Raw genomic sequence first — 27925 nt, forward strand, 5'->3', positions numbered from 1 at the left:
GTTTTACCTCAAAAGTACTCTGACCTTTTTCCCTCCTAGGTCAAGGGTAAATTGATGTGCATGTTTGCCTGATACTGTTAAGTCCATGATGTAATTGGTGGACTAGAAACTGGTCGTTCATTTATTAAGAGAAATTTTCCCAAAGGATAACCCTGCATGGGGCACTGGGGTCTATGCCACCTGAGCCCCTTCTGTGGCATGGATGGGTGGCTTCTTAGATATTTAGCACACTTCCAGCACATTTTCAAACCGGAAACCAGATCACCATTCCTCCATGTCAACAATGATAACACCTCCTTAAACAACTACAAAGTTAGAATTTCTTCTAATGACTTTAAGAGAATGAGTAGGGAAGAAAAAATATTTTTCTCAGAAAATGGAAAAAAGATAGGAAGGAAAGATTTTAGAAGTCTGTGGTAAATAGTATCCCTTCCAAATATAAAATTTGCCTAGAATTAGAAGATGCAATAAATAATTCAGAAAACTGGGGCAGCTAAAAAATGCTCGCCTTTGTAAACTAGGTTTGAAAAGGAAATTATAAATGTCATCTTTATAAGCTTCTGAGTACCTTAGCTGAGAGAAACACATACATACGTACACACATACACATGCAGATTTTACCTGGAGGATGAATCTTTAGCCATAGTAATAAAATTTTATTTTCAATATAGTTGAAAAAAAGTAAGAAGAAGAAAAATTCAGGAAATTAAAATGTAGTTTATTATATTTCACGCCTATGATACAGTGTTCTTTAAACTTTAGTATTCATATAGATCACCTGGGGATCTTATTAAAATGCAGATTCCTCTTAGTGGTTCTGGATGGGCTCATTTCTTTTTTTTCAACTGAGGTATAGTTGACATATAACTTTGTATTAGTTTCAGGTGTACAACATAATGATTTGATAATTGTATATATTGTGAAATGATCACCACAGTAAGTCTAGTTAACATCTGTTACCATACATCCTTGCAGAAATTTGTTATTTTTCTTTCCTTGGGAGGAGGACTTTTAAAATTTACTCTCTTAGCAACTTTAAAACATGCAATATAGTATTATTAACTATAGTCACCATGCCGTACATTACATGCCTGGGATTTATCTATTTTACAGCTGGAAGTTTGTACCTTTTGACAACCTTCACCTGTTCCCCACTACCCCATCCAGCAACCACCAATTTCCTCTCAGTATCTATGAGCTTCTTTTTGTTGTTGTTTTTTGTTTGCTTATTTGTTTTGTTTTTTAGATACCACATGTAAGTATGACTGTATGGTATTTGTCTTTCTCTGACGGACTTATTTCAGATTCAACATTTCTAATGTGCTCCCAGGGGATGCCAGTGCTGTTGGTGGGAGGACCACTCTTTGAGTAACACACTCTATAAGAAATCTTTCAGTGTTAGTTCCATGGGCTAAACGAGCTGAATGACAGATTTTCCCCTCTTTACATGTGACTGACACTCTACATGTGACTTTCCATGCCTTCTGGAGGCCCAAGTGCCTGGTCAACAGTATGATATTTTTTGCAGCCTCTAAAATTCTGAATGACAAGTTACAAAATGAACGGTTGGAAATATTGACTTATAGGTGATTAGCCAGAGAAGGCCAAAACGCCTTCTCTTACACCTCTGCCAGAAACCAGAGTGAGTTCTAGGCCCCTTCAGCTACTGGCCGTTTCTGCAATACTTCCTGCTCCTATTGTAGGAAATGGATGGGCTATAGTCATAGCAAGAAGTCACCAGATTTTTTTTTTCATGGATTTTTCACTTCCTTACCATGGAGGGAATGCCTTCTCTTATATGTCTTTTATTTGTACCAGTTGGCCTTTGTGGCCTTCCTGAGTTTGTGATCTGATATCCGAAATCATGCTTGAGCAAACACATCATAGCACCTGTTTCAAGTGGTGAAATCACCCATGGTCAGCAATTGTGCTCTCTGCAGAGGCTTTTCCTAAAATAACCTCTTGGTGACCTGTATTTTCACCTTTCTTAATAAACGTAAGACCCTAAATAAAACCTTGCATTTTTGAGATGAAATTGTATAGGTCCTTCCTTTTCCCTTCTCAGTGTCTTCAGATTTTTAAAGTGAGAATTTCAAGACTATAACACCTCAGCAAGGTACCAGAATTTGACCAATTACATAAGCTTGGAATCTGGAAAAACCAATGTTATGGACAAATGTGGAAAATTCAAAGCAAAGCATATTTTTAAAATTATTCATATCTGGCTTTGGAATACATACTTAATTTTATGCTGCAAAAGCAATCACTTCTATATATTTAAAAAACTTTGTTCATTTTATTATAAAAAATAGTTTCATTCTTTATTTTTTAAAAATAGAAGAATCAAAGCAGGAAATTTTAAACATTTATAATCCCACTATTCAAGGATAACTAGTATTACAATCTGGGTGTTAACAAATGACTTAATACCTAGTGTTTCAGGCTTTCTTCTCTACCTCTGTCTGTTTTTTCACCTTACATTTTAGTATGACATTTTTCTGTATCATTAAAAGCTTTTGTAAACATCATTGTTAATGAATATGTAGTATTCCATATCATGATGGCACCAGCATTTATGTGCTTTACTATTTAAATACCTTCATATTCTTGGAACATATAACAACTGATTGTATGAGAGCAAGCACATTTAAGGTATAAAGAGAAATTGTCCACAGCAGAGTAGTAAGCACTACTAAAACAACTATTATCCACTAAAACAACTCAAACATCAGAGCTATGAAAACAGAAAGGATTCTCAAGAAATCATCTTGTTCAGTTTCCTCATGTTTCACCATATGAGTCAAGAAGAGCTTCATTTGCCTAAGGTCACAGAGGGCAGTGCTTTGGGGACAAGAACTGCTTTTTCATTTCTGCAGGCCTGTGCCTCACTTGTGCCTCTCTCCAGCCAGGTGCAAGTAGCTGCCCAACTAATGTTTGAATGAAGGGCTGGAGGGAGAGAGGGGAGGGATAGACAGAGGGGAAAACAGTATCCAAGTGCTCTGTTTTCTGGTTCTATTTGCCTTTCCCTAAAGGAAGCATTTCAGCAGGTAGTCGGCCAGGAAAAGCATCGGGCAGGGAGAAGCAGCCAGGGCATGCAGAAAGGCCACATCCTTGGCAGTCCTTGTGTGGGTGAAAGAAAAAGAAAATAGAAACCATCACATCGTTGCAGACTCAGCTCTAAAGCAAAGCATGTGATACCTCAACTCACATTCTAATTATGGAAGGGAGGCAGATAGGAAAAAAGAAAAAGAAAGAAAACATGGAAAGAATTGGAAGGTAAAAAAAGAAATTAAAGGGGTTAAACATTTTTAAGTTTGACCAAAATGGATTGTAACTGCTGGAATGATCAATGGAGAAGCAGCATAAGGAATTTTTAGACTATAGGAAATACTTCTGTTGTAATGTCATTTAAAAATTTTTTGATGTGGGAGCATAATTCTTTTAATTCTAAGGAGAACCCAAATTCTATAACTTGGAATACTAGGGTATCAGTGTGATCAAAATGCAAGCCACTTTCAATTCAAGGTGATTGGGATGACAACAGGAAATAGTAGTGACCATAAATATTTTGTTCCTCCCTGCTTTTAAAATGGTGTCTGTGGTGGTCTCAGTGAATGAGAGCAGTGAATGAGAGCAGATCTGGCAGCTTCCAGGCAAGGAAGTTTTATCGTGCTCAGGGAATTGATACAAATTTGACGCCTCAATACATGCCTGATTATAAAAGAAACAGAGAAACCTTTCTGTCTCTGATATGTAAAGTAGCTTATTCTGTCCATATGGAGGCAAGGAGATCTTAAGGAAAGGGTAGAGATTAGGAAGGGGAGTGAAGAGATAGTGGAAGGCATTTTTGCTTTCTAAATAGATATTCTTGGTCTCATCAACTTCATACCGCCTTGTCAGTCACCTAAAATTTTAAAAAACTATTTATTGGGCAGTGATAGGCAGCAGGGAATCAAGTACCTAAAGTTAACATTTTTTTTTAAGGTTTTTTTTTTTTGGTTTGTTTGTTTTGGTTTGTTTTTTTTTTTTTTTTTTTTTTTTTTTTTTTTTTTTTTTTTTTTTTGAGAGGGAGAGAGAGAGAGGGCAGAGAGAGGAGGGGCAGAGAGAGAAGGACAAAGGATCTGAAGCTCTGCTGACAGCATAGAGCCTGATGTGGGACTCAAACTCACAAATGGTGAGGTCAGACGCTTAACTGACTGAGCCACCCAGGTACCCCCTTAAAGTTAACATTCTTTTTTTTTCAAAATTTTTTAAATGTTTTATTTATTTTTGACAGAGAGAGAAAGAGGCTCAAGTTGGAGAGGGGCAGAGAGAGGGGGAGACACAGAACCTGAAGCAGGCTCCAGGCTCTGAGCTGTCAGCACAGAGCCCCATGTGGGGCTCAAACCCACAGGCCATGAGATCATGACCTGAACTGAAGTCAGATGCTTAACTGACTGAGCCACCTAGGCACCCCTAAAGCTAACATTCTTAAAACCAATTTCCAACCAAGTATTTAGCTGCCCAGTGCCCAACCCTGGTTTATAAAAGATGTTGGCACCTGGCTCACAGGCTCTACCTCCCAACCCACCATCATCTGGAGGTACTGTCTATACATCCAGTATCCTAGCTTCTCTGTACCTTAAGCTCTTCATTCCCAGTCCTCTTCAACTGCCTGTTCCCAAGTCACATCCCAGTTCCTGCTGGATCCTGGAATCAGCATTCCAATATCCCCAGTGTCAGTCCACAAAATTTCTTCCTACATATTCACAATGTTAGATACTATAGGGGGAAAAAAGTCAACACTTCCAACTGATATCATCATATACTTTGGTTCTCTAGTTGGATCTCTCTCCCATTCTTCACAGGGCTGACTATTATAGATTCTGTTTCACCAACCCTTATGTCTTCACCCTTCTCTCTTAGCATATGACCATGCCATGTACTTCTCCCTTCCCCAACCCCAAAAGAAGAAAACTTTGGATAAAAACTTCCTGCTTCCAGGGGTGCCTGGGTGGCCAACTTCGGTTCAGGTCATGATCTCACAGTTCATGAGTTTAAGCCCCTCATTGAGCTCTGTGCTGATAGCTCAGAGCCTGGAGCCTACTTAGGATTCTGTCTCCCTTGCTCTCTGACGCACCCTGCTTATGCTCTATCTCTCTCTGTCTCTTAAAAATAAATGTTAAAAAAAATAATAAAAATTAGAACTTCCTGCTTCCAAATCTAGAAACCTAACTGCATACACACCTATCTTTACCCCTTAACTCCTATCAGTGAAAGAGCTCTACTTAAGCCTGATTTTAGATGCATCCCTCCTCATTCTCATGGACTTCACACAATTGATTACCTCTTCACTTATTGCCACCTTCAACTTCTTTCTTTCCTAGGGTTCATTTCATCCATTTAAACCTGCCCCCACTCTCTCAAAGACAAAATGAGCCTCTGTTAATCCCACCTAACCCTCCAGCTCACCCTCCTCTAGTTAGCTGCCCAAGTTGTTAAGAGAGTCATCCATTGGGGCGCCTGGGTGGCTCACTTGGTAGAGTGTTTGACTTCAGCTTAGGTCATGATCTCACAGTTTGTGAGTTCGAGCCCCACATTGGGCTCTGTTCTGACAGCTCAAAGCCTGGAACCTGCTTTGGATTCTGTGTCTCCCTCTCTCTCTGTTCCTTCCCTGCTCATGCTCTGTCTCTCTCTCTCTCTCAAAAATAAATAAACAATTGATTGGGGGTGGGAGGGAGGGGAGGGTAGGTGACGGGCATTGAAGAGGGCATCTTTTGGGATGAGCACTGGGTGTTGTATGGAAACTAATTTGACAATAAATTTCATATAATAAAAAAAAAAAAGAATGACACACACACACACACACACACACACACACAAAGAATTTTTAAAATCAGAGACACCTGGGTGGCTCAGTAGGTTGAGCCTCCAACTCTTGATTTTGGCTCAAGTCATGATTTCACAGTTCGTGGATTCAAACCCTACATGACAGCGTGGAGCCTTCTTGAGATTCTCTCTCTCCCTCTCTCTATGCCTTCTCCCAGTCATGCTCTCTCTCTCTCTCAAAAGTAAATAAACATTAAAAAATTAAAAAAAAAAAAGAGTCGTCCATTGTCATCTCATTTCCTCATCTCCCCACTCACTCCTCAATGCCCTGAAAACTTGCCTCCACTTCCCACCCTCACCCTTTTAGGACTCACCAATGTTACCAATGACCTTTTCAGGCCAGCACAGTTGACCTCCATTTCTTCCTTTGAACACTGCAGTTCCTTTGGCTTTCAGGACACATTCTTACCCAGCTTTTCTTCCACAGCTCATGCACTCAAGTGCTCCTCTGCACCCTGTGGTGCTCCAGCCGTGGCACTCAATACTGTGTCATGGCTGTGTGTTTATTAGTGTTCTTTCTCCACAACTAGAAAGTAAAATATTCAGGGAACATCTCTGTTTATGGATGGCACAGCAGACACTTAATATTTGTTGAACTGAATTTTTTGTAACATTTTGTGGAATTGAACTGTAAGTTGAAATCTGTTCTAAAAGGAAGACATAGAAGCAATATTTGAGATTTGGCAGTCCTCTTGGCAAAATCTTATTTGGTCATTAAACCCATATTTCAGAAATCTACTTTGGCTACAAGTAGAAGCCTTAAATGTATGTGTATTAGGTGTGTCTGCCAGTCATTCAGGACTCTGAGGTTGTATCTGTGTGTTCAGAATGCTGTTCTTGTACAGTTCTAATGCTGCATTCAAACTGCACAGTAGTAAAGACTCACACAGACAAGTTTCACCAAACACAGATTAAAGAATCGTGTCCCAGAGGAGAACAGAAGGGAGCCAGCTGGGCCACCAAAAGACAAAGGGACCCAATGCAGTGAGCCCTGGAAACAATCAGCAGGGATTTTAACCAGCTGTTTCAATTCAAGATTATTTATCTGCTGGAAAGAGATTGCCAGGGTGAAGGAATGCCCATTGTTATCATAACGCTTAAAAACTCAGCATGCTCTAATGATTTAACATTTTCTTGATTTTCATTTTCTCTTAAGCAGTAGAATATTTTCGCATACCAAAACTTTGGAGAAATTAATTCCATCTACAGAAAACATAAACAGCTAAAACTGAGAGTAGTTGTATTTTTGTTTGGCGTATCTTCCTGATGAGAAGAGCAAGAACTAAAAATTAGAAATAAAAAATTTAGAAATAAACTTCTTTGTTAAAAACCATCAAGATTTGGCTGGGTGGCTCAGTTGATTAAGTATCCAACTCTTGATTTTAGCTCAGGTCATGATCTAAAGGTTTGTGAGATCGAGCCCCACATCAGGTTCTGCACTGTCAGCGCAAAAATTGTCTTTCTCCCTCACTCTCTCTGTCCCTCCCCTGCTTGTGCACCTGCATGCATGCTTTCTTTCTGTCTCTCAAAATAAATAAATAAACATTTAAAAAAAACATTTAAAAACGTCAAGGGATAAGAATGTACAAACCAGATGCATTGTTCTCTCCAGACCAACAGGCAGTGTAGTAGGACATTGTTTTGAGTACTGGCTCGTCTTTAATGATACCTGCACATTTTAGATTTCCCTGACCATTATCAGTCTGATGTGCTATTCAGGCTGATCAGCTCCTTCTAGTGATGGGTGCTGGCCACTCATTGGTTTTTCCATCTTTGTGGAAAGGCCTTTGACATTGGTGCTCATAAAGTATTATGGACTTGGTACATAGATTCTTGGTTTTATTCCCTCCCCCTTTTATTCTCAGATGGTAGAAAAATTGCTGCTTCCTCTTTAAAGGTTTTAGAGTAATGGCCTCAGAAGACATGATGTTGTTTCTCTTTAATCCCAGAGAAGGGAATACAGGCCAGTGCTCAGGTTTTCCTTAAACACATTTGGCTGCTATAGCCTTCAGTAACGAGAAGGGGGCACAAATGGCTACAATCAAGCTGCTTGAAGTCCTTGGCGAGCCAAGAAGTTTCCTCTCCAGGGACCTTTCAACTTGGTTATCTGCATGGAAGATGTTTGTGACTGATGCACCACCTGTGGTGCCCCCCAACTTCAGATTAATCACCTTTAGGGAACACAGTGATTTCCAATCACCACTGGCTCTGTTCTATAACTCAGTGAGTTGCAAAATTCATAAAATGAGTTACTGATGCCTTCTAAATTTTCATTCATGCTAAGAGTAAGGCTTATTATTTAAGCATACATGACCCTGAATCTCTCAGGGCCACCTTCAGTACCCCAGGTGGGCCTGGCTGATGATCATTTTTATTGTGGATTTGAAAAAATGTGCCAGATTTGCTTATAATTTGTTAGAGTATAAACTTTTATTTAATCCTATATAATTGTGATAAAGAAATTATCAAGACAGAAAGTGACCTTTCTCAGACCAGCCATTTCATAGCAGTTCTGACCATCTTCAGATTCACACTTCTGTGCATATTTTTGAAAAATGAAACAAAACATGAAGGCTAAACCAGAAGCTAATGAAAACATTGATCTATATCAGGTAGAAGAGATAGGGATGAGATGAGCATAACTTTTCATAGAGTTTTAACTTTTGAAGTACTTAGGTGGCTCAGTCAGTTGAGTGTCTGACTCTTGATTTCGGCTCAGGTCATGATCCCAGGGTTGTAGGATGGAGCCCCACATCTGGCTCTGTGCTGACAGCATGGAGCCTGCTTGTGATTCTCTCTCTCTCCCTCTCTCTCTGCCCCTCCCCCATTCATATGCACACACACTCTCTCAAAATAAATAAACTTACTTTTTTTTTAATTAAAATGGGAAAAAACTTAATATTGAATGCAAACAAAAGTAAATGAAACTAACTGCATATCAAATTAGGGGCGCCTGGGTGGTTCAGTCAGTTAAGTGACCACTCAGGTCATGATCTTGCAGTTCATAAGTTCCAGCCCCACTTCAGCCTCTGTGCTGACAGCTCAGAGCCTGGAGCCTGCCTCAGATTCTGTGTCTCCCTCTCTCTCTGCCCCTCCCCTGCTCATGCTCTGTCTCTGTCTCTCTCCCAAAAATAAACATTAAAAAAATATTTTTAAATAATATAGCCACACACCAAAAAGAATGAATTCAAGTATTTTTAACACAGTTTCCGTAGTGTATACTTTTTTTTTAATGTTTATTTTATTTTTGAGAGAGAGAGAGACAGAGTGGGAGTGGGAGAGGGGCAGAGAGAGAGGGAGACACAGAATCTGAAGCAGGTTCCAGGCTCCAAGTTATCAGCACAGAGCCAGACGTGGGGCTCGAACTGCGAGATCATGCCCTGAGCTAAAGTCGGTCGCTTAACTGACTGAGCCACCCAGGAGCCCCAGTTTAGTGTTTACCCTTAATATGATATATCCTAAGGGCAAAAGGAATTACAAATAAATTTTGAATTTTAATCAGTATGTTGTTGAGAGTGGTGTTGATAATTTTAAAATATTTTGTGTATATCACAGGGTAGAGCAAATTAGTAAATATTTTAATGTTGTTGAACACCAGGCTTCTCCCATGAGAGAAGGGAGTCTCAAATATGGAATGGGGAAAAGTTCCTTTTAGATTTAAATTGGATATAAGTACGAACCTACAATTTGAAAAAAATTAAAAATATTTCCTAACTGTGCACTGAAAGGTCTTAAAAACAGTGAAATCTCAGTATCTGTATGTACACGTAGTCTCTGGATCTTGGCTTATAAATACCATCCTAATGTCTCAACTCTGAGGTGGGAGAAGTCTGGAATCTTGTCATATCAGAAAGTGCTAAAGTCCTCAAAGATTGATGAGGACATTTCAAAAGAACATAACAGCCTACTTGAAGAGGCATTTACTATCCAAATTTAGTAATTTTGAGTATCAAAAGGAATGATGCTAATGGATTGTAATCTATGGAATTTTTTTAAATCCATGAACCCATAGTAATACTAAAAAAAAAAATTAAAGGGTCAGGAGATGTGAGGGGTTGGGGGCAAGCCCTCCTTTACAAAAGAGTACCAGATAATGAAGGTAAGGAAAATATATAGAATTAGAACATCTCTGTTTTGCACTACCAATGTAATTATTGATTATAACAAATATCAATGGATACTAAAAACATTAAGTAAAATGTCCTTTGGGAACAAATATTCCCACAGTCACAAAGTGTCATCCCACATATTAAAAATTACACAAAGGAAATGTATCTTTACAATGGAAAAGTTTGGCAATAGGTACTACCATAACCAAGTGATCAAACTTTGCCCTCTCCAGTTCTGGGACAGATAGACATTATGAGCAATGTCACCTACGAGGTATCATTGTTAAAAATGTTTAAACTGAATCTAATCACAAGGACACTCCCAGACAAATTCAGATTATATGGCATTCTACAAAACAATTAGCCTGCATTAAAAAAATATCAATGAGAAGACCAATGAGAAGGCAGGGGCTGTTTAAATTATGAATAAAGAAACATAGAAACCAAGTGCAATGCTTAATTCTTGATTGGATCTGAGATCTAAAAAGAAAAAGAAAAAACACAGCCCTGGGACAATTAGTGAAACTCAAATGTAGGCTAGGTATTAGAGAATATTATACCAGTGTTAGGTTAATTCCTAGGAGGTAATAAAGTTAGGTAGGAGACTGCCTTTGCTTTTATGAACTGCCTAATGAACTGTTTAGGGGTGAATATTATGATATGTTACTACCAAATTATTCAGCAGTAACACGAACAATAACAGTAAAAGGCAATAAAGAGAAAAAGCAAATGCAGCAAAATATTAACAACTGGTGAATCTAATTTAAGGGTATTGCACTAGTCTTTAAACTCTTCTATAATATCCAAAATAGAAAATGAAGAGAAAATAGTTGTGTTTCATTGATGATATATCTATCAGATGGAATTTAGTATAGTTATTAATGTTTTCAAATAGTTTCTAAAAGATAGTTATTTGCATTCTTCCATTTTAAGAAATTTTAAATATTGAGTAAATCAAATTTATAAAATTTATAAAAGGTATTAAAAATCACAAGATAGTAAAAATTCATGTACCCATTAAAATAAGGAACACCGGGGGCGCCTGGGTGGCTCAGTCGGTTAAGTGGCCAACTTCGGCTCAGGTCATGATCTCGCGGTCCGTGAGTTCAAGCCCCGCGTCAGGCTCTGTGCTGACCGCTCAGAGCCTGGAGCCTGTTTCAGATTCTGTGTCTCCCTCTCTCTCTGACCCTCCCCTGTTCATGCTTTGTCTCTCTCTGTCTGAAAAACAAATAAACGTTAAAAAAAAAATTTTAAATAAGGAACACTGAAGACTCTTGTTTCCCTCCCTAATGTTAATGTTTCTCTTCTTTCAAAGGTAACTATTATTCTGAATTTCTATTCATTATTCTCTAGTTTTATTTATAGTTTTGCTAACTCCTAAATAATATATTAATTAAATTAATATACATAAACAATATAACTCCTAAACAATATATTGTTAAATTTCACATCATTTAGACCTTTTTGTAAATGGAACTCTATGCATTTGTCTGTAATTTACTTTTTACATTCAACATTATGTCCCTGAGATTGATCCTGTTGTTATGTATAACTAATTCATTCATTTTACTGCTTTGTAGTATTCTGTTACATGAATATATCACACATTTTAAAAACTCATTTTACTACTGATATAAATTTGAGTTGTTTCTAGTTTTTTTTTTACTTTTTCAAACAGTGCTGGTACACAAATAAAGGAGTGTCTCTGAGAGTAGAATTGTTGTGGCCTAGGTTATGTATATAAACTTTACCAAATAAAGCTAAATTTTTTTCCTAAGTGGTTATATTTACACTCCCACCAATAATGTATGTGTTTCAGTTGCAAATATTTGATATGGTCATGCTTCTTTTAATTTTTTTAATTTTAAAATAATTTTAGATCTACAGAAAAATCACAAAAATTGTACAAGTAATACAAAAATGAAATTAAGAAAACAATTCCATTTATAACAGCATCAAAAAGAATAAAATACTTAGGAATATATTCGACAAAAGAAGTATAAAACTTAGAAATCATTGTTGAGTGAAAATAAAGACCTAAATAAAAAGAACAGCATCCTATGGTCATGAATTAGAAGGCATTAATATTTTTAAGATAGCAATGTACCTTAATGGATCTACAGATTCAGTGCATTCCCTATCAAAAGCCCAGATGGCTTCTTTGCAGAAATGAACAAGCTGGCCCTAAAATTCATACAATACAAAGCTCAAGTAGTCAACACTCTGTGGCACTGGCATAGGGATAGACCTATAAATCAATGCAATAGAAGTGAGAGTCCAGAAGTAAACCCTCCTATTTGTGGTCAACTGAATTTTGGCCAGGATGCCAAGACTATTCAATAAAGAATCTTTTCAACAAATGGTGTGGGGCAACTGGATATCCATATGCAAAAGAATAAATTTGGACCCCTACCTCACAAAAAGTAACTCAAAATGGATCAAAGACTTAAATATAAGAGCTAAAAGTATAAAAATTCTTAGAAGAAAACATGGATGAAAACCATGACTTTGAATTAAGCAATAACTTCTTAGATATGACTCTGAAACCACAAACAATAAAAAAAAAATAAACTGAACACAATCAAAATTTAAACATTTGTGTTTCAAAGGACACCATCAACAAAGTGAAAAGGAAACCCTCAGAATGGAAGAATTTTTTTTATTTTTTTAAGTTTTTATTCAAATTCTAGTTAGTTAATGCAGTGTAATACTAGTTTCATGTGTACAATATAGTGATTCAACACTTTCATATATCACCCGGTGCGTATCATGACAAGTGCAGTCCTAAAGATCCCCATCACCTATTTAACCCATCCCTCCCCACCTGCCTCTCTCTGGTAACCATCAGTTTGTTGTCTACAGTTAAGAGTCTGTTTCTTGGTTGTCTCTCTGCATCTTTTTCTTCCCCTTTGCTCATTTGTTTTGTTTCTTAAATTCCACATATGAGTGAAATGATATGGTATTTGTCTTTCTCTGACTGACTTATTTCACTCAGTGTAATACTCTCTAGGTCTATCCATGTTGTTGCAAATGGCAAGACTTCATTCTTTTTATAGCTGAGTGATATTCCATTGTGTGTATATGCCACATCTTTATCCATTCATCAATCAATGGGCACTTCAGCTGCATTTATAATTTTCTTCTATTGTAGGTAATGCTGTATCAACAATGGGGTGCATGTATCCCTTTGAATTAGTATTTTTGTATTCTTTGGGTAAATACCTAATAGGGCAATTGCTGGGTCGTACGGTAGTTCAATTTTTTAAAAAATATAATTTATTGTCAAATTGGTTTCCATACAACACCCAGTGCTCATCCCAACAAGTGCTCTCCATGCCCATCACCCACTTTCCCTTCTCCCCCACTCCCCAATCCTCAGTTTGTTCTCAGTCCTTAAGAGTCTCTTATGGTTTGCCTCCCTCCCTCTCTGTAACATTTTTTTCTCCTTCCCCTCCCCCATGGTCTTCTGTCAAGTTTCTCAAGATCCACATTTAAGTGAAAACATATGGTATCTGTCTTTCTGTGCCTGACTTATTTCACTTAGCATAATACCCTCCAGTTCCATCCACATTGCTGCAAATGGCCGGATTTCATTCTTTCTCATTACCAAGTAGTATTGCATTGTATATATAAACCACATCTTCTTTATTCATTCATCAGTTGATGGATGTTTGGGCTCTCTCCATAGTTTGCCTATTGTTGATAATGCTGCTATAAACACTGAGGTGCATGCACCTCGCCGATTCTGTATTTTTGTATCCTTTGGGTAAATATTGAATTGTGCAATTGCTGGATTGTACGGTAGTTTTTAGTTTTTTGAGGAACTTCTATACTGTCCTCCAGAGTGGCTGCAGTTTGCATTCCAACCAACAGTGCCAGAAGGTTCCCCTTTCTCTGTGTCCTCACCACCACCTATTGTTTCTTGTGTTGTTAATTTTAGCCATTCTGATAGATGTGAGGTGGTATCTCATCATGGTTTTGATTTGTATTTGCCGGATGATGAATAATGTTGAGCATCTTTTCATGTGTCTGTTAGCCATCTAGATGCCTTCTTTGGAAAAGTGTCTATTCATGTCTTCTGCCCATTTCTTAACTGGGTTATTTGTTTTTTGGGGGTGTTGAGTTTGCTAAGTTCTTTATAGATTTAAGATACTAACCCTTTATCAGATATACCATGTGCACATATCTTCTTCCATTCCATAGGCTACCATTTATTTTCATTGATTATTTCTTTCACTGTGCAGAAGATTTTATCTTGATAAAGTCCTAGTAGTTCATATTTGCTTTTGTTTCTGCTGCCTTCGGCAACATGTCTAATAACACGTTGCTCTAGCCAAGGTCACAGAAGTTTCTGCTTGTGTTCTCCTCTAGGATTTTGGTGGCTTCCTGTTTCACATTTGGGTCTTTAATCCATTTTGAGTTTATTTTTGTGTATGGTGTAAGAAAGTTGCCCAGTTTCATTCTTCTGCATGTCACTGTACAGTTTTCCTAACACCATTTGCTGAAGAGACGGTCTTTTTTCCATTGGATATTTTTTCCTGCTTTGTCAAAGATTAGTTGACCCTATAGTTGTGGGTCCATTTCTGGGTTTTCTGTTTTGTTCCATTGATCTATGTGTCTGTTTTTGTGGCAGTACCATACTATCTTGATGACTACAGCTTTGTAATATAGCTTGAAAGCTGGAATCGTGATGCCTCCAGTTTTGTTTTTCTTTTTCAGGATTGCTTTGGCTATTAGGGGTCTTTTGTGGTTCCATGGAAAATTCCATACAATTTTAGGATTGTTTGTTGTACCTTTGTGAAAAATGCTGGTCGTATTTTGATAGGGAATGCATAAGACATTTTAACAATGTTTCTTCTTCCAGTCCTTGGCATGGAATGTTTTCCATTTCTTTGTGGCTTCTTCAATTACTTTCATAAGTGTTCTATAGTTTTCAGCATATAGACCTTTTACCTCTTTGGTTAGGTTTATTCCTCGATGCCATATTTTTTTTTGGTGCAATTGCAAATGGAATAGATTCCTTGATTTATTTTTCTGCTGCTTTGTTATTGGTGTATAGAAATGCAACTGATTTTTGCATTGATTTTATATCCTGTGACTTTGCTGAATTCATGTATTAGTTCTATCAGTTTTTTGGTGGATTCTTTTAGGTTTTCTACATACAGTATCACGTTGTCTGCAAATAATACAAGTTTGAATTCTTCCTTGCTGATCTGTATGCCCTTTATTTCTTTTTGTTGTCTGAATGCTGAGGCTAAGCCTTCCAATACTATGTTAAGTAGTAATGGTGAGAGTGGACATTCTTGTCTTCTTCCTGACCTTAGGGGAGAAAGGCTCTGAGTTTTTCCCCATTGAGGATGATACTAGCTGTGGGTCTTTCATATATGGCCTTTATGATGTTGAGGTATGTTCCATCTATCCCTACTTTGTTGAGGGTTTTTATTAAGAATGGATGCTTGGGGCGCCTGGGTGGCGCAGTCGGTTGGTCCGACTTCAGCCAGGTCACGATCTCGCGGTCTGTGAGTTCGAGCCCCACATCAGGCTCTGGGCTGATGGCTCGGAGCCTGGAGCCTGTTTCCGATTCTGTGTCTCCCTCTCTCTCTGCCCCTCCCCCATTCATGCTCTGTCTCTCTCTGTCCCAGAAATAAATAAAAACGTTGAAAAAAAATTAAAAAAAAAAGAAAAGAATGGATGCTGTATTTTGTCAAATGCTTTTTCTGCATCTATTGACAGAATCATATGATTATTATCCTTCCATTTATTCATGCGGTATACCACATTGATTGATTTGCGAATATTGAACCATCCTTGTAACCAAAAATAAATCCTACTTGATGGTGATGAATAATTCTTTTAATGTACTGTTGATTTTGATTTGCTGATACCTTATTGAGAATTTTTGCATCCATGTTCATGAAAGATATTGGTCTGTAATTCTTTTTAGTGGGGTCTTTGGTTTTGGAATCAAGGTAATGCTGGCTTCATAGAATGAGTTTGGAAGTTTTCCTTCTGTTTCTATTTTTTGGAATAGTTTGAGAAGAATAGGTATTGACTCTTCTTTAAATGTCTGGTAGAATCCTCTGGGAAGCCATCTGGCCCAGGACTCTTGTTTGTTGGAAGATTTTTGATTACTTATTTAATTTCTTTGCTGATTATAGGTTGGCATAGCCACTTTGGAAAACAGTCTAGCCTTTCTTCAATTAGTTAAACAAAGAATAACCATGTAATACAGCAATTCCACTCCTAGATATGAAATGAGAGAGAAGTGAAAACATATGTCCACATATAAACCTATACACAGGAGTTTATAGCAGTATTATTGACAATAGCCCAAAAGTGGAAAGAGTCCAAATGTCCATTATGTCCATGGTGAATGGAAATGTAAAATGCGATAATCCATACAATGGGATATTATTCAGTAATAAAAAGAAATAAAGTATTGATGCATGCTACATGGATTAACCTTGAAAACATTACTCCAAATCAAAGAGAACAGTCACACAAGATCATATATTGTTATGATTCCATTAGTATTAAATGTTCAGAATAAGCAAATCTATTGAGAAAATAGGTTGGTGATTGCCAAAGGGCTGGGGGGCTCAAGGGGGAATTGAGGGGTGATGGTTAAAGGGTACGAGCTTTCATTTGGCAGTCATGAAAATGTTCTAAAATTTATTGTAGTGATTGTTGTACAAGTCTGCGAATATACAAAATCTATTGAAATGTACATCATAAATGAGTGAATTGTATATGAACTATATCTTAATAAATTTGCTTAAAAATAGTAGGGAGTTCACATATACCCTTCACCACCTTCACTTAAAGCTGACAACTTATATAACTACAGTACAGTTATCAGAAGAGAAAATCAATCCTGGAACAATACTCTTAACTAAAGACCTCATCAGTTTTCCCTTAATGTCATTTTTCTCCTTCAGGATCTAATCCAGGATCCCACATTGCATGCAATTATTGTGTCCTCTTAGTCTCCTGCAAATGGACACTTCTTTACTCTTTCATTGTTTTGCATGACCTTAACACTTTTGGCAAATACTATCCAGTTGTTTTGTATAAAATCTTCCAATCTGGGAATGTCTGATGTTCTCTCACAATTAGATTGAGGATACGTGTATTTGTCAAAAAGACCACAAAAATAGTATTATGTCCTTCTCAGGGCATGATATTGGGGAGAACTTGATGTCGATATGTCCAATAGGTGATGTTAACCTTGGTCACTTAATTAAGGTGGTGTCTGCCAGGTTTCTCCACTATAAAATTACTGTGTAGCTCTTGATAGTTGATAAAAAAACATTGGGAGAATACTCTGGCATTTTGCTAATATACCTTCAATCATGAATTTTAGCATCCATCAGTGGATTCTACATGCAGCTTATTGTAGTATTTGCATAATGATGATTTTGCATTTCTACCATTTTTCCTACACTTATTAGTGGGATTTATTTATTGAGTCCTTTTGTAAGGAACTCTTCCTCAAATTTTATTTAAAGCAGCAAGGATTTGTGAACATTTATTTTATTCTATGGGTCATTTCCAACACTATCATTATTTATTTTGGTCCCAAGTTTTCTAGCTTTGGTCACTGGGAACCCTGTTGGCTAGGTGCTTGTGTCTTTTTTTTTTTTTTTTTTGTCTTTTTGTCTTTTTTTAAAGACTATGTTTTTAAATAGGTTTAGGTTCACAGCCAAATTGAAGGGAAGGTACAGAGATTTCCCATACTCCTAGCCCCCACATATGCAGGGCATCTCCCATTATCAACATTCCTCATCAGAGTGTCTTTTTGTTATAATTAATGTGGCTTCATTGCTAGTGTTCATTTAATATGTTATGATCCCTTTTTGTATACTTATTTTTTGGAACCACAGATCTTCCAAAGTTATTTTTAATTTCCTTGCCCCAAACCTTAAGTTAAACTCTTCTCCGAGGAACTCTCTGATTCCTCTTATTGAAGAATGCTATTTAGAAAGCAAAATCCAGGCTAAGTGTGCTTATTGTTACTGGGGTGTCATTGTCCCTGGACTTACTCAGCAGACAGAGGTAGGAAATGTATGTTTATTAACCTATGTGCGCGTACACACACACACACACTTCTTTATTTCTGTGTCTACCTATATATCTATATTTTAAAATGTTTGTACTGAATGGGGCGCCTGGGTGGCGCAGTCGGTTAAGCGTCTGACTTCAGCCAGGTCACCATCTCGCGGTCCGGGAGTTTGAGCCCCGCGTCAGGCTCTGGGCTGATGGCTCGGAGCCTGCAGCCTGTTTCCGATTCTGTGTCTCCCTCTCTCTCTGCCCCTCCCCCGTTCATGCTCTGTCTCTCTCTGTCCCAAAAATAAATTAAAAAAAAAAAAGTTGAGAAAAAAATTTTAAATGTCTGTACTGAAATATGGACACCACAGGGTTCATTTTAGTCTTTCCTCTTTCTTTATTTGTAACTTCTTTCTCTGATGGGGTAAACCTAGTTCTCATTATCTACAATATATTCACTTCTTTGATTTTTTTTCTGGCAGTTATACAATTGCTAACCCACACTCCTGTGAGAAACAGATTTGCTAACTAAAGTTTTTGAGTCTTTAGTATTGTAGTATCCAGCCAAAACACTGATTTGCTTTACTTATGTTTGTTCTTTTCATCCTCATCCCCTTCAGTGTAGTTATGTTAGGTTTCATTTGTAACTGTTTGGGTTCCATTTTGCCTATCTCTGCACCCCCTGCCCTTATCCTTGGTTGATTTTGTTTATTGCTATAGTTCTAAGAACCAAAACTATACAAAATGGTATATTCAGAGAAGCATCTGTCCCTCCTGACACCTACGCTGTTCCCATTCTCCTTTCTGCCTCTTTTCCACTTACTCACCTATAAGAAATCAATCTCTTTAGTTTCTGGTCTATCCTCTGCATTTCTTTTGCAGAAAGGAGGAGATACATGTGATTTTCTTCCATCAACTTCTTTCTTACACTTATATTGTTTTAAAATTTTTAACTAATTTGATATTATTCCATTTCATTATGGTTTTAATTTGTATTTTTCTTATCACTAATGAAGTTGAATATCTTTTCATATTTTGAATAGCCTCTGGATTTTTTCTTTTAGGAAGTATTTATTAAATATTTTTGCTCATTTTCTCTTGGGTGTGTAGGAGTAATGTATGTATTCTGAATACAAATTCTTCATTAGTAATACTTGTTATGGATTTAGGAGTCTTGTCGTTTTATTTGTAATGTTTTTGATGAAGAGAAGTTCTTAAGTTTAATTTGTCTATCCTCTGGGGTTTGTGGAAGTCCTCTATGAGTTCATACAGTTTTCTCTATGTTGTCATTTAAAAGTTTCAGAGTTCAGGGGCGCCTGGGTGGCTCAGTCAGTTAAGCGTCTGACTTCAGCTCAGGTCACGATCTCGCAGTTGTGAGTTTGATCCCCCCCATCAGGCTCTGTGCTGACAGCTCAGAGCCTGGAGCCTGCTTCAGATTCTGTGTCTCCTCTCTCTGCCTCTCCACCTCTCACATTCTGTCTCTCTCTAAAATAAACATTAAAAAAATTTTTTTTAAGTTTTAGAATTTTGTCTTTTACATTTAAGTTTTTAATCCACTTGACCTTTTTTTTTTTTTTTTGCATATTAGGTAAGGTAAGATTCAATATAATTTCTTGGTTCTTCACCAATTATTAAAGATCCCATGCTTTTACCACTGATCTGCAATGCAAGTTTTATTATGAAGCAAGTTTCCATATGTATGGGGGTCTCTTTCTGGGGTCTATCCCTGTGCCAAAACCACTTTGTCTTATTAATACAGCTCTATAATTATTAGTCTCTGGGAAGCGAAATCTCTCCCACATTTTCTACTTTAGGACTGTCTTGATTCTGCCATATACATTTTTAAAATAATTTTTCAAGGTGAAAAAAACTGTTAGAATTTTTATTGGAATTACTTTGTATCTCTAGATAAATTTGAGAATTTATTTGTAACTATATTTTATGATATAGCTCTATTTAGGTCTTCTTTAATGTCATTAATAGTTTTATCACTTTCTTCATAAAGATCTTATATACCTTTTATAAGACCTATTTCTAGATACTTAATATTTTTTATGTTATTGTAAATGTTTTTAAAAATATATATATTTCTTAACTGTTTGCAGCTAGTGTATAGAAATGCAACTAATTTTTATGAAGTGATTCTGACTCCATCACTTTAATCAAATTCTTATTAATTTATTTATCTGTGGATTATTTTGTGTTTTCTACACAGACATATTATTAGTAAATAATGATAGTTTTGTTTCTTATTTTATAGTTACAAGTGAAAAATATCAGAATATACAATCACAAAATTCTAGGTAGCACAGTATGCATAGGAAAAGACACAGGAAGGAATGCAAAGAAATGTTCACAGCTTATTTTGAGTTAAAGAATTATGGATAAATTTTTCTTTTTAATATATCTCTATACTTTCCAGTTTTTCCAAGATGACTATCTATCACTTTCATAACCAGGAAAGAAACAAAACTTAAAAATAAAAGCAAGTCTAAAACAAACTTTAAAGGTAAGGATTCCTTACTAAAAATGCCCAGTTAGAAATTAAAAACTCAATATGTATGGAAACCAATTTGTCAATAAATTTCATATAAAAAAAAAAGAAAGAAATTAAAAACTCAAGTACCTCTGATGTGCCTGCTCCCCACCAAGATTCACCACTGCAGAGCCAGATGGTTGTATAGTTATAAACTAATACATGTGTTATATCTAAGAGAATCTCTTAGATTCATGGAACTTTGTCTTTACATTAGGGCATGTATGAAATTGACCTGTCAAAGGTCTTTATTCATTTGTTTTGAAGTATAGTCAATTCTTAATTATCCATAAGGAATATTTTTATTCTTTATGAATTATTTATGACCTTTTCATATTGAGTTACTATTAACTTGCACTGCTTATTTCCTAGGGATAAACTTAGGAAATGCAGACTAATTTTCAACTGGCACTCCTCTCCCTATTATACAGATAAGATAACAGAAACCCCCCAGAAATTAAGTAGGTTTTCTCTCTATTTTTCTGTTCACCTCCTCCATCCCATGGTACTTGTCTCCCATCATGACACCTGTCAAAATTATCTGTCCTCTCCATCATAAACTCCATAAGGTTAAGATCTTTGTCTTGTTCTTCTGTGTATCCCTACACCTAGCACAATACCTGATATAGTTCCTGATACATAGTGGATTCTCAATAAATCACTATGGAATGTTGAATGAATTTTGCAAGCAATCCACTTTCAAAAAAAATCAGAATACTCACCACATTAAATATTTGACTGATTGCTTTTGGGTATAGTCACAATAACATTTGGCTTCATGTGGGTGGAAATTGAAATCAATGTCTGGGTAGACTTCTCATGAAAAATGTTTAAAAACAAAATGAACTTTCTGCTCACCTCATCTTGTGTGATGAATTTTTCATATGGTAAAACATTTTTCCTATTTTATACCATTTAGAGCTATTACTATTACAGCATCTAGATGCTAATTGTATGTAATTGTTAATTGAGCTGATTCTATCTGAAAAGAAAAGCTAGATAAACAAAAGTAAGTCCTCATAATTTATAAAAGTCTTTTAATTTAACTTGTTTCTTCTTTTTAATTTTGATTTTTTTTTTTCACATAGTTGTGGCTGGTGGGTATGGCTGATATTGGATGCTAAATATATATTCTCTAGCTCTTGGAGCCCAGGCTGGTCCTCAAGGGCCCTGTGGCTTATCTAACCCCTAAATCAGTCTTCTGGTTCCTTCTCCTTGTTGGAGGACCGACCATGGGCTTGGGTCACAAGGCTCTCTCATCTCAGGGGGCTTAAGCCCTCCCACCATGCAGCTAAGTGTCTGGAGGTGGGGGTTGCCTTTGGTTTGGGGGGCTTTCTCCCAGATTTATTGAGAAATAATTGCCATATAACATTGTGTAAGTTTAAGGTATACAGTGCACACCTTGATAATTTGATACCTGTATATATTGTGAAATGTGTATCACAATCAGGTTAGTTAACACATCCTTCACCTCACATAATTTTCATTTTCATTTTCATTTTCAAAGAGGATTGGTTGTTTTAATTGATTATCCCAATAACACCTTCATGTGCCTCAAACTATTTAGATGTTTGAATGTGGAAGTAATTATATTATAGACAGATAGAATGATACAGTACTGAAGTTTCTATTTCTAACATTTTGAGAATATAGTAATTTTGGGTAATTCAGTTCATTTTATAAATTTGTTATGTAATCCAACATTCATGGAAGACTGCCCATACTCAGATACTGTGCAAAACTGTCACTATATAAAATGAGTAAAATACTACCTAAAAGAGCCCACAGTGTAGTTGTGGTATATTTGGACATCTTATGTTATTATCCTTTTTTAATATTATGTTTTGTTGCTAAATTTGGGATAAAGAATGTTATGCGAATATATTAATTTGGCTAAGAGCTGTAGCTCTAAGTGACCTATAGTAGCTATTAGCAGCAGCACTTCACTATAAATAGGATTTAATTAGACGCCTCATACATTCGACTGCTTCTACTTAATGTATCAGATCATTGCATGTTGTCCTTTGTGTGACATGTAGGAGTGGGCTAAGGTGTTCTAAAGAAGAGACAATCTGATATTTCCTCATCAAAATTGTGGTGGGGAGTATGCAAAATGAAAAAATATCTGCTCTGTAAATTTCTGTATACAGCCACTACCCAGTATATCAGTTGACATTGAACTTTAGTTTATCTCATTTACATATATGTATGTGAAAAGGTAAACTCTTTTTTTCTTCTTGGCAGGTGTCCTTGTAGACTTGGGTCTGGAGGAAAATGGGACAGCTTATCAAAGAGCAGAGAAATATGTTGTTCGTCTAGACAATGAGATTCAAACCAAGTTTGAAGTTTTTATGAGAAGGGTAAAACAGAACCCGTACACACTGTTTGTGCTAGTTCATGACAACTCCCATGTGGAACTAACGAGGTGATTGCTTCAGAGTGAGCAAATATAGTGTTTCTTCTAGCACAGCAATGGTTTTGTAAAAAATTCCTGAAAAGCCCAGAGACCCTAACACTTGGCATCTTCTTATTGGTAACTTATTCCTACTCTTTCCCTGCTCTTTCAACTTTCCCTACCAATTTAGTGTTGACTTCATTTTAACTATACTATGAGTGAATTTATAAATCCCCATTAAGGGGCACCTGGGTAGCTCAGTCAATTGAGCAACTGACTTCAGCTCAGGTCATGATCTCACTGTTTGTGAGTTCAAGCCCCACATCAGGCTCTATGCTGACAGCTCAGAGCCCACTTTGGATTCTCTGTGCCCCTCCCCCACTTGTTCTCTCTCTCTCTCTCTCTCTCTCTCTCTCTCTCTCTCTCTCAAAAGTAAATAAACATTTTAAAAATCCCTGTTAAAAAGCTGTCTTCAGGGCATTGTGGAACTCAGTGGCCTCAGAGAAAGGGCAGCAGCAGGGAGAGTGAGGTTAATGAGCTCCAAGAAGAGCCATATGCTTTCCTTTCCCTGTCCTTCCTCCTCCCCAGTTCTTTACCATTTTTTTTCCTCCTTCCTCTTCTCTTTGTTTCTCCTCTTCCATGCCTTTCTCTCTATCCACATAACTTTAAGCAGTAAAGATGCCACTTAAAGATTTCAGAACAGGGTGCCTGGCTGGCTCAGTCAGAGGAGCATATGACTCTTGATCTTAGGGTTGTGAGTTTGAGCCCCACATTGGGTGTAGAGACTACTAAATAAATAAATAAATAAATAAGCTTAAAAAAATAATTTAGAAATCTGAGCATACCTGAAACATTCCCCAATTTACTGGTTTAAACAGAGAATATCCTATTTCTTTTTTTTTTAATTTTTTTTTAACGTTTGTTTATTTTTGAGACAGAGAGAGACAGAGCATGAATGGGGGAGGGTCAGAGAGAGAGGGAGACACAGAATCTGAAACAGGCTCCAGGCTCTGAGCCGTCAGCACAGAGCCTGATGCGGGGCTTGAACTCACGGACCGCGAGATCATGACCTGAGCCGAAGTCAGATGCTTAACCGACTGAGCCACCCAGGCGTCCCGAGAATATCCTATTTCTTAGGTGGGCTTACAGTGAAAGAAGAGTAAATGGGGCATGATGGTGCCAGTTTGGCCCCCTGACCAAATTACAGTAATTATCTGTTAAGGGATGTCTTTGATCCTATGGGTTTAAAAGTCAATTTCAAGCATCATCAAGTGTTTATAGATTTTCCTTTCTTCAGAACACACTGAGGTTGAGAATATGAAAGATTTGTAGTATGTTGTAGAAATATCAGAATTGCAAAAGCACTTGTTCAAAAGCCCAGAATGTATTTGGCACTCCACAATCTGAACTCTAGAGCCATATGTAGGTATAAATAAGATGTTAGTTTTAGAAGAAAGAAAGAAAGAAAGAAAGAAAGAAAGAAAGAAAGAAAGAAAGAAAAAGGAGGGAAGAAAGAAGCAGAGAGAGGGAGGGAGGGAAGGAGAGAAGGAAAGAAGGGAGAAGGAAGGAAAGAAAGAAGGAGGGAGGGAGAGAGAGAGAAGGAAGAAAGGAAGGAAGGAGGGAAGGAAGGAAGGAAGGAAGGAAGGAAGGAAGGAAGGAAGGAAGGAGAGGGGGAAGGAGAGAGGAGAGAAGGAAGGAAGGAAGGAAGGAAGGAAGGAAGGAAAGAAGGAAGGACTTTGCCCAGATTCTCTTCAGTTGTTCCTAGTGTTCTTTGAGCAGAAATAACTCAGTGACCTGATATACCTCATATTTGAAAGTTTGGAGTAATAGCTGTGAGGATGTGTATTGGATCTCTCTATATTTAATTCCCCAGGGCACTGAGATTATTTCTTTTACAAAAAAAAAAAAATATGTGGTTTTGACGCTGCATAACAGCCTGGTACATTCAAATTGAACATAATTGAAAATGATTTAGATGTAAAAATTTTGTTCATACTGAGGGGTAGGAGGGCCCTTTGTAACCTCCTCATAGTCTAACATCCTCAAGGGAGGAAGAATAGTAGCATTAACATAGAGGGGATCCCTTGCCTCTCTGGGGTACCGATTATTGCACACTTACAAGCATCATGTTTTGATGGAGAAACTCATTTAGATGAGCTTTCAGACCAAAGTGATCCATCTCAGCTACAGATTTAGATATCCTTGGCCTGTAGAACTGAGTTACACTTGGAGGTATTTCAGGGGCAGACTGAAAAGGGGGGAAAAATATCTTTGAAATCTGTCTGAAAGTGGTAAGAAGGAGTGTAATTATTTCTCTTTCAAATTAAATGTTGGTTGCCTCTACTCCTTCTCCCAGTTAAAAAGAACTAGATAAATAAAAACTAAAACATTATCTCCATTTTGATGACTGTTTCTGAATCTAATCTGTTAAATTATTAATGTGACTTTCAATATTTCTACAGTGTCATTTCGGGCTCTTTGTCACATGGTGAACCTAGTCATGGATTGGCTGATAGAGTCATTAACTGCAGAGAAGTTCTGGAAGCTTTCAACCTGCTGGTGCTCCAGGTTAGCTCATTCCCATACACACTACAGACCCAACAGTCTCGTATCAGCTCCAGCAATGAGGTTCACTGGATACAGCTGGACAACATGGTGAGTCTCTATTCTGCTCTCTTATACACAGTCATTATTCTCAGTTCCCCCGGGAGCAGAATCTTGTAATAAAATATGGTCATGGCTTTGTAAAATACCGTAAGAGTTCAAAACTCTAACTAACATAAAGCTTTATCTCCTAAAAGTTCCATGTAATTACAATTATTATAAGACTAAAAACTAATGAGTGTGTCCAAAATAAATCTAATTATATTGTTCTTTTTAAGGTTATCATACAGATACAAAATTGTCCATCCTATATAGTACCCCCCCTCCAAAATGTGGTGTTATTTTATACAGTCACCAATAGCCTGGACTATCTTTGTGCTTTTAAACCATTAATTTCAGTCTGAGACTTGGAAATTTATTATCCTTTTGAAGTCTTATTGATCTGTATGACTATAAATTATGCTCATGTTCCCCCAGCAACTGGATTTTTTTCTTTTAATCAGTTCTCAGTCTTCTGGTTAAAACATAAGATTATGATACTGTTACTTTAAATTACTCAATAGCACTCAATATGTTGAGCACCATCTCAAGGTTGTACATATTCAAGACTATATATTTTTTTTGGCTTCAGTCCCTAAAACCTGGAAAATATTTTCTATGACCTATACAATGCATGACAAACATACTACCAAAAAAAAGAAATAAGTGTTTCATAAAAACAAAGAAGATTAGCCATTAAGCAATGGATCCTTTGTTTAAAAAATATTAAACATGGTGGGAATGCCTGGGTGGCTCAATCAGTTGAGCGTCTGACCCTTGGTTTCTGCTTGGACCATGGTCTCATGGTTCGTGGGTTTGAGTCCCACATTGGGCTCTGTGCTGACAATGCAGAGCCTGCTAGGGATTCTTTCTCTCTCCCTCTCTCTCTACCCCTCCCTTACTTGTGCACTCTTTCTATCTCAAAATAAATAAACTTTAAAAAAATTAAAAATGAAAAAATGTTAAACATAATGGATATTTTAAAATAAGCATGTTTAAGTAAAAGATGCCAGATATGTCTTAAGTAAGAATAACATTTATTCAGGGGTGCCTGAGTAGCTCAGTCGGTTGAGCATCTGACTTTGGCTCAGGTCATGATCTTTCAGTTTGTGGGTTTGAGCCCCACATTGGGCTTGCTGCTATCAGCACAGACCCAGCTTCAGATCCTCTGTCCCCCACCCCCCCTTCTGCCCTCCCCCGCTCATGCTTGCTCTCAAAACACACACACACACACACACACACACACACACACACACACACATACACACATAAAAAAATCATCCCTATGAGGTGCCTGGGTGGCTCAGTCAGTTGAGCATCAGACTCTTGATTTCAGCTCATGTCATGATACCAGCGTCATGAGATGGAGCCCCATGTCAGGCTCTGTTCTGAGTGTGGAGTCTGCTTGGGATTCTCTCCCTCTCTCCCTTTGCCCCTCTCCACTGCTTGCATTCTCTGTCTCTAAAATAAAAAAATTTTTTTTTAAATTATCACTGTGAAATTGAGATCAACATAGAAAAAAGATAAAAACTTCAAACTTGAATCTAATTTACACCCTTACACCCTCACCCTTACACATTAGGGAAGAAGCTCCTAACCATTAGCCTCCTTTCGTTATCCTGAAACCAACGTCCTCAAAAAGGAAAAATTGGAAAAAGCAGGGTAATTCAATTAAAAAAATACTAAGCACTTGTTGGGCTTGTGTTAGATCTTTCCAAGAACACAAAGAGAACTGACCATTTAAAGGAAAAAGCAAAGTACATATCAAAGTCACTGTTATCCAAAGTAGAATAAGATATACATAGAGAAAAGAGATCAGTGATTGCCAGAGGCAGGGGTGGGGTGGATGAAATGGGTGAATGGGATCAAAAGATACAAATGTTCAGTTATAAAATAAGTTAATCCTCAAAAAATTAAAAATAGAACTACCCTATGATCCAACAGTAGCACTACTAGGAATTTACCCAAGGGGTAAAGGAGTGCTGATGCATAGGGGCACTTGTACCCCAATGTTTATAGCAGCACTTTCAACAATAGCCCAATTATGGAAAGAGCCTAAATGTCCATCAACTGATGAATGGATAAAGATGTAGTGTATATATACAATGGAATACTACTTGGCAATGAGAAAGAATGAAATCCTGCCATTTGCAGCAACATGGATGGAACTAGAAGGTATGATGCTGAGTGAAATATGTCAGTCAGAGAAGGACAGATATCATATGTTGTCACTCACATGTGGATCTTGAGAAACTTAACAGAAGACCATGGGGGAAGGGAAGGGGAAAAAATAGTTACAGAGAGGGAGGGAGGCAAACCACAAGAGAC

General features: G+C 37.2%; 1 protein-coding gene across 9 annotated transcripts in view; it reads left to right on the top strand.

Annotated features, from left to right (window-relative positions):
• The window catches only part of GREB1L (GREB1 like retinoic acid receptor coactivator), a 287573-nt gene that overhangs the window by 210346 nt on the left and 49302 nt on the right, over positions 1 to 27925 (top strand). For all 9 annotated transcript variants that reach the window (XM_047827102.1, XM_047827101.1, XM_047827106.1 and 6 more), the window contains 2 exons: positions 22804 to 22984; positions 25417 to 25609. In XM_047827102.1, coding sequence (XP_047683058.1) covers positions 22804 to 22984; positions 25417 to 25609 — 374 coding nt within the window. The remainder of the gene's footprint in view (positions 1 to 22803; positions 22985 to 25416; positions 25610 to 27925) is intronic.

Source organism: Prionailurus viverrinus, chromosome D3 (genome assembly GCF_022837055.1).
Source record: "Prionailurus viverrinus isolate Anna chromosome D3, UM_Priviv_1.0, whole genome shotgun sequence".
NCBI classification, from domain to species: domain Eukaryota; kingdom Metazoa; phylum Chordata; class Mammalia; order Carnivora; family Felidae; genus Prionailurus; species Prionailurus viverrinus.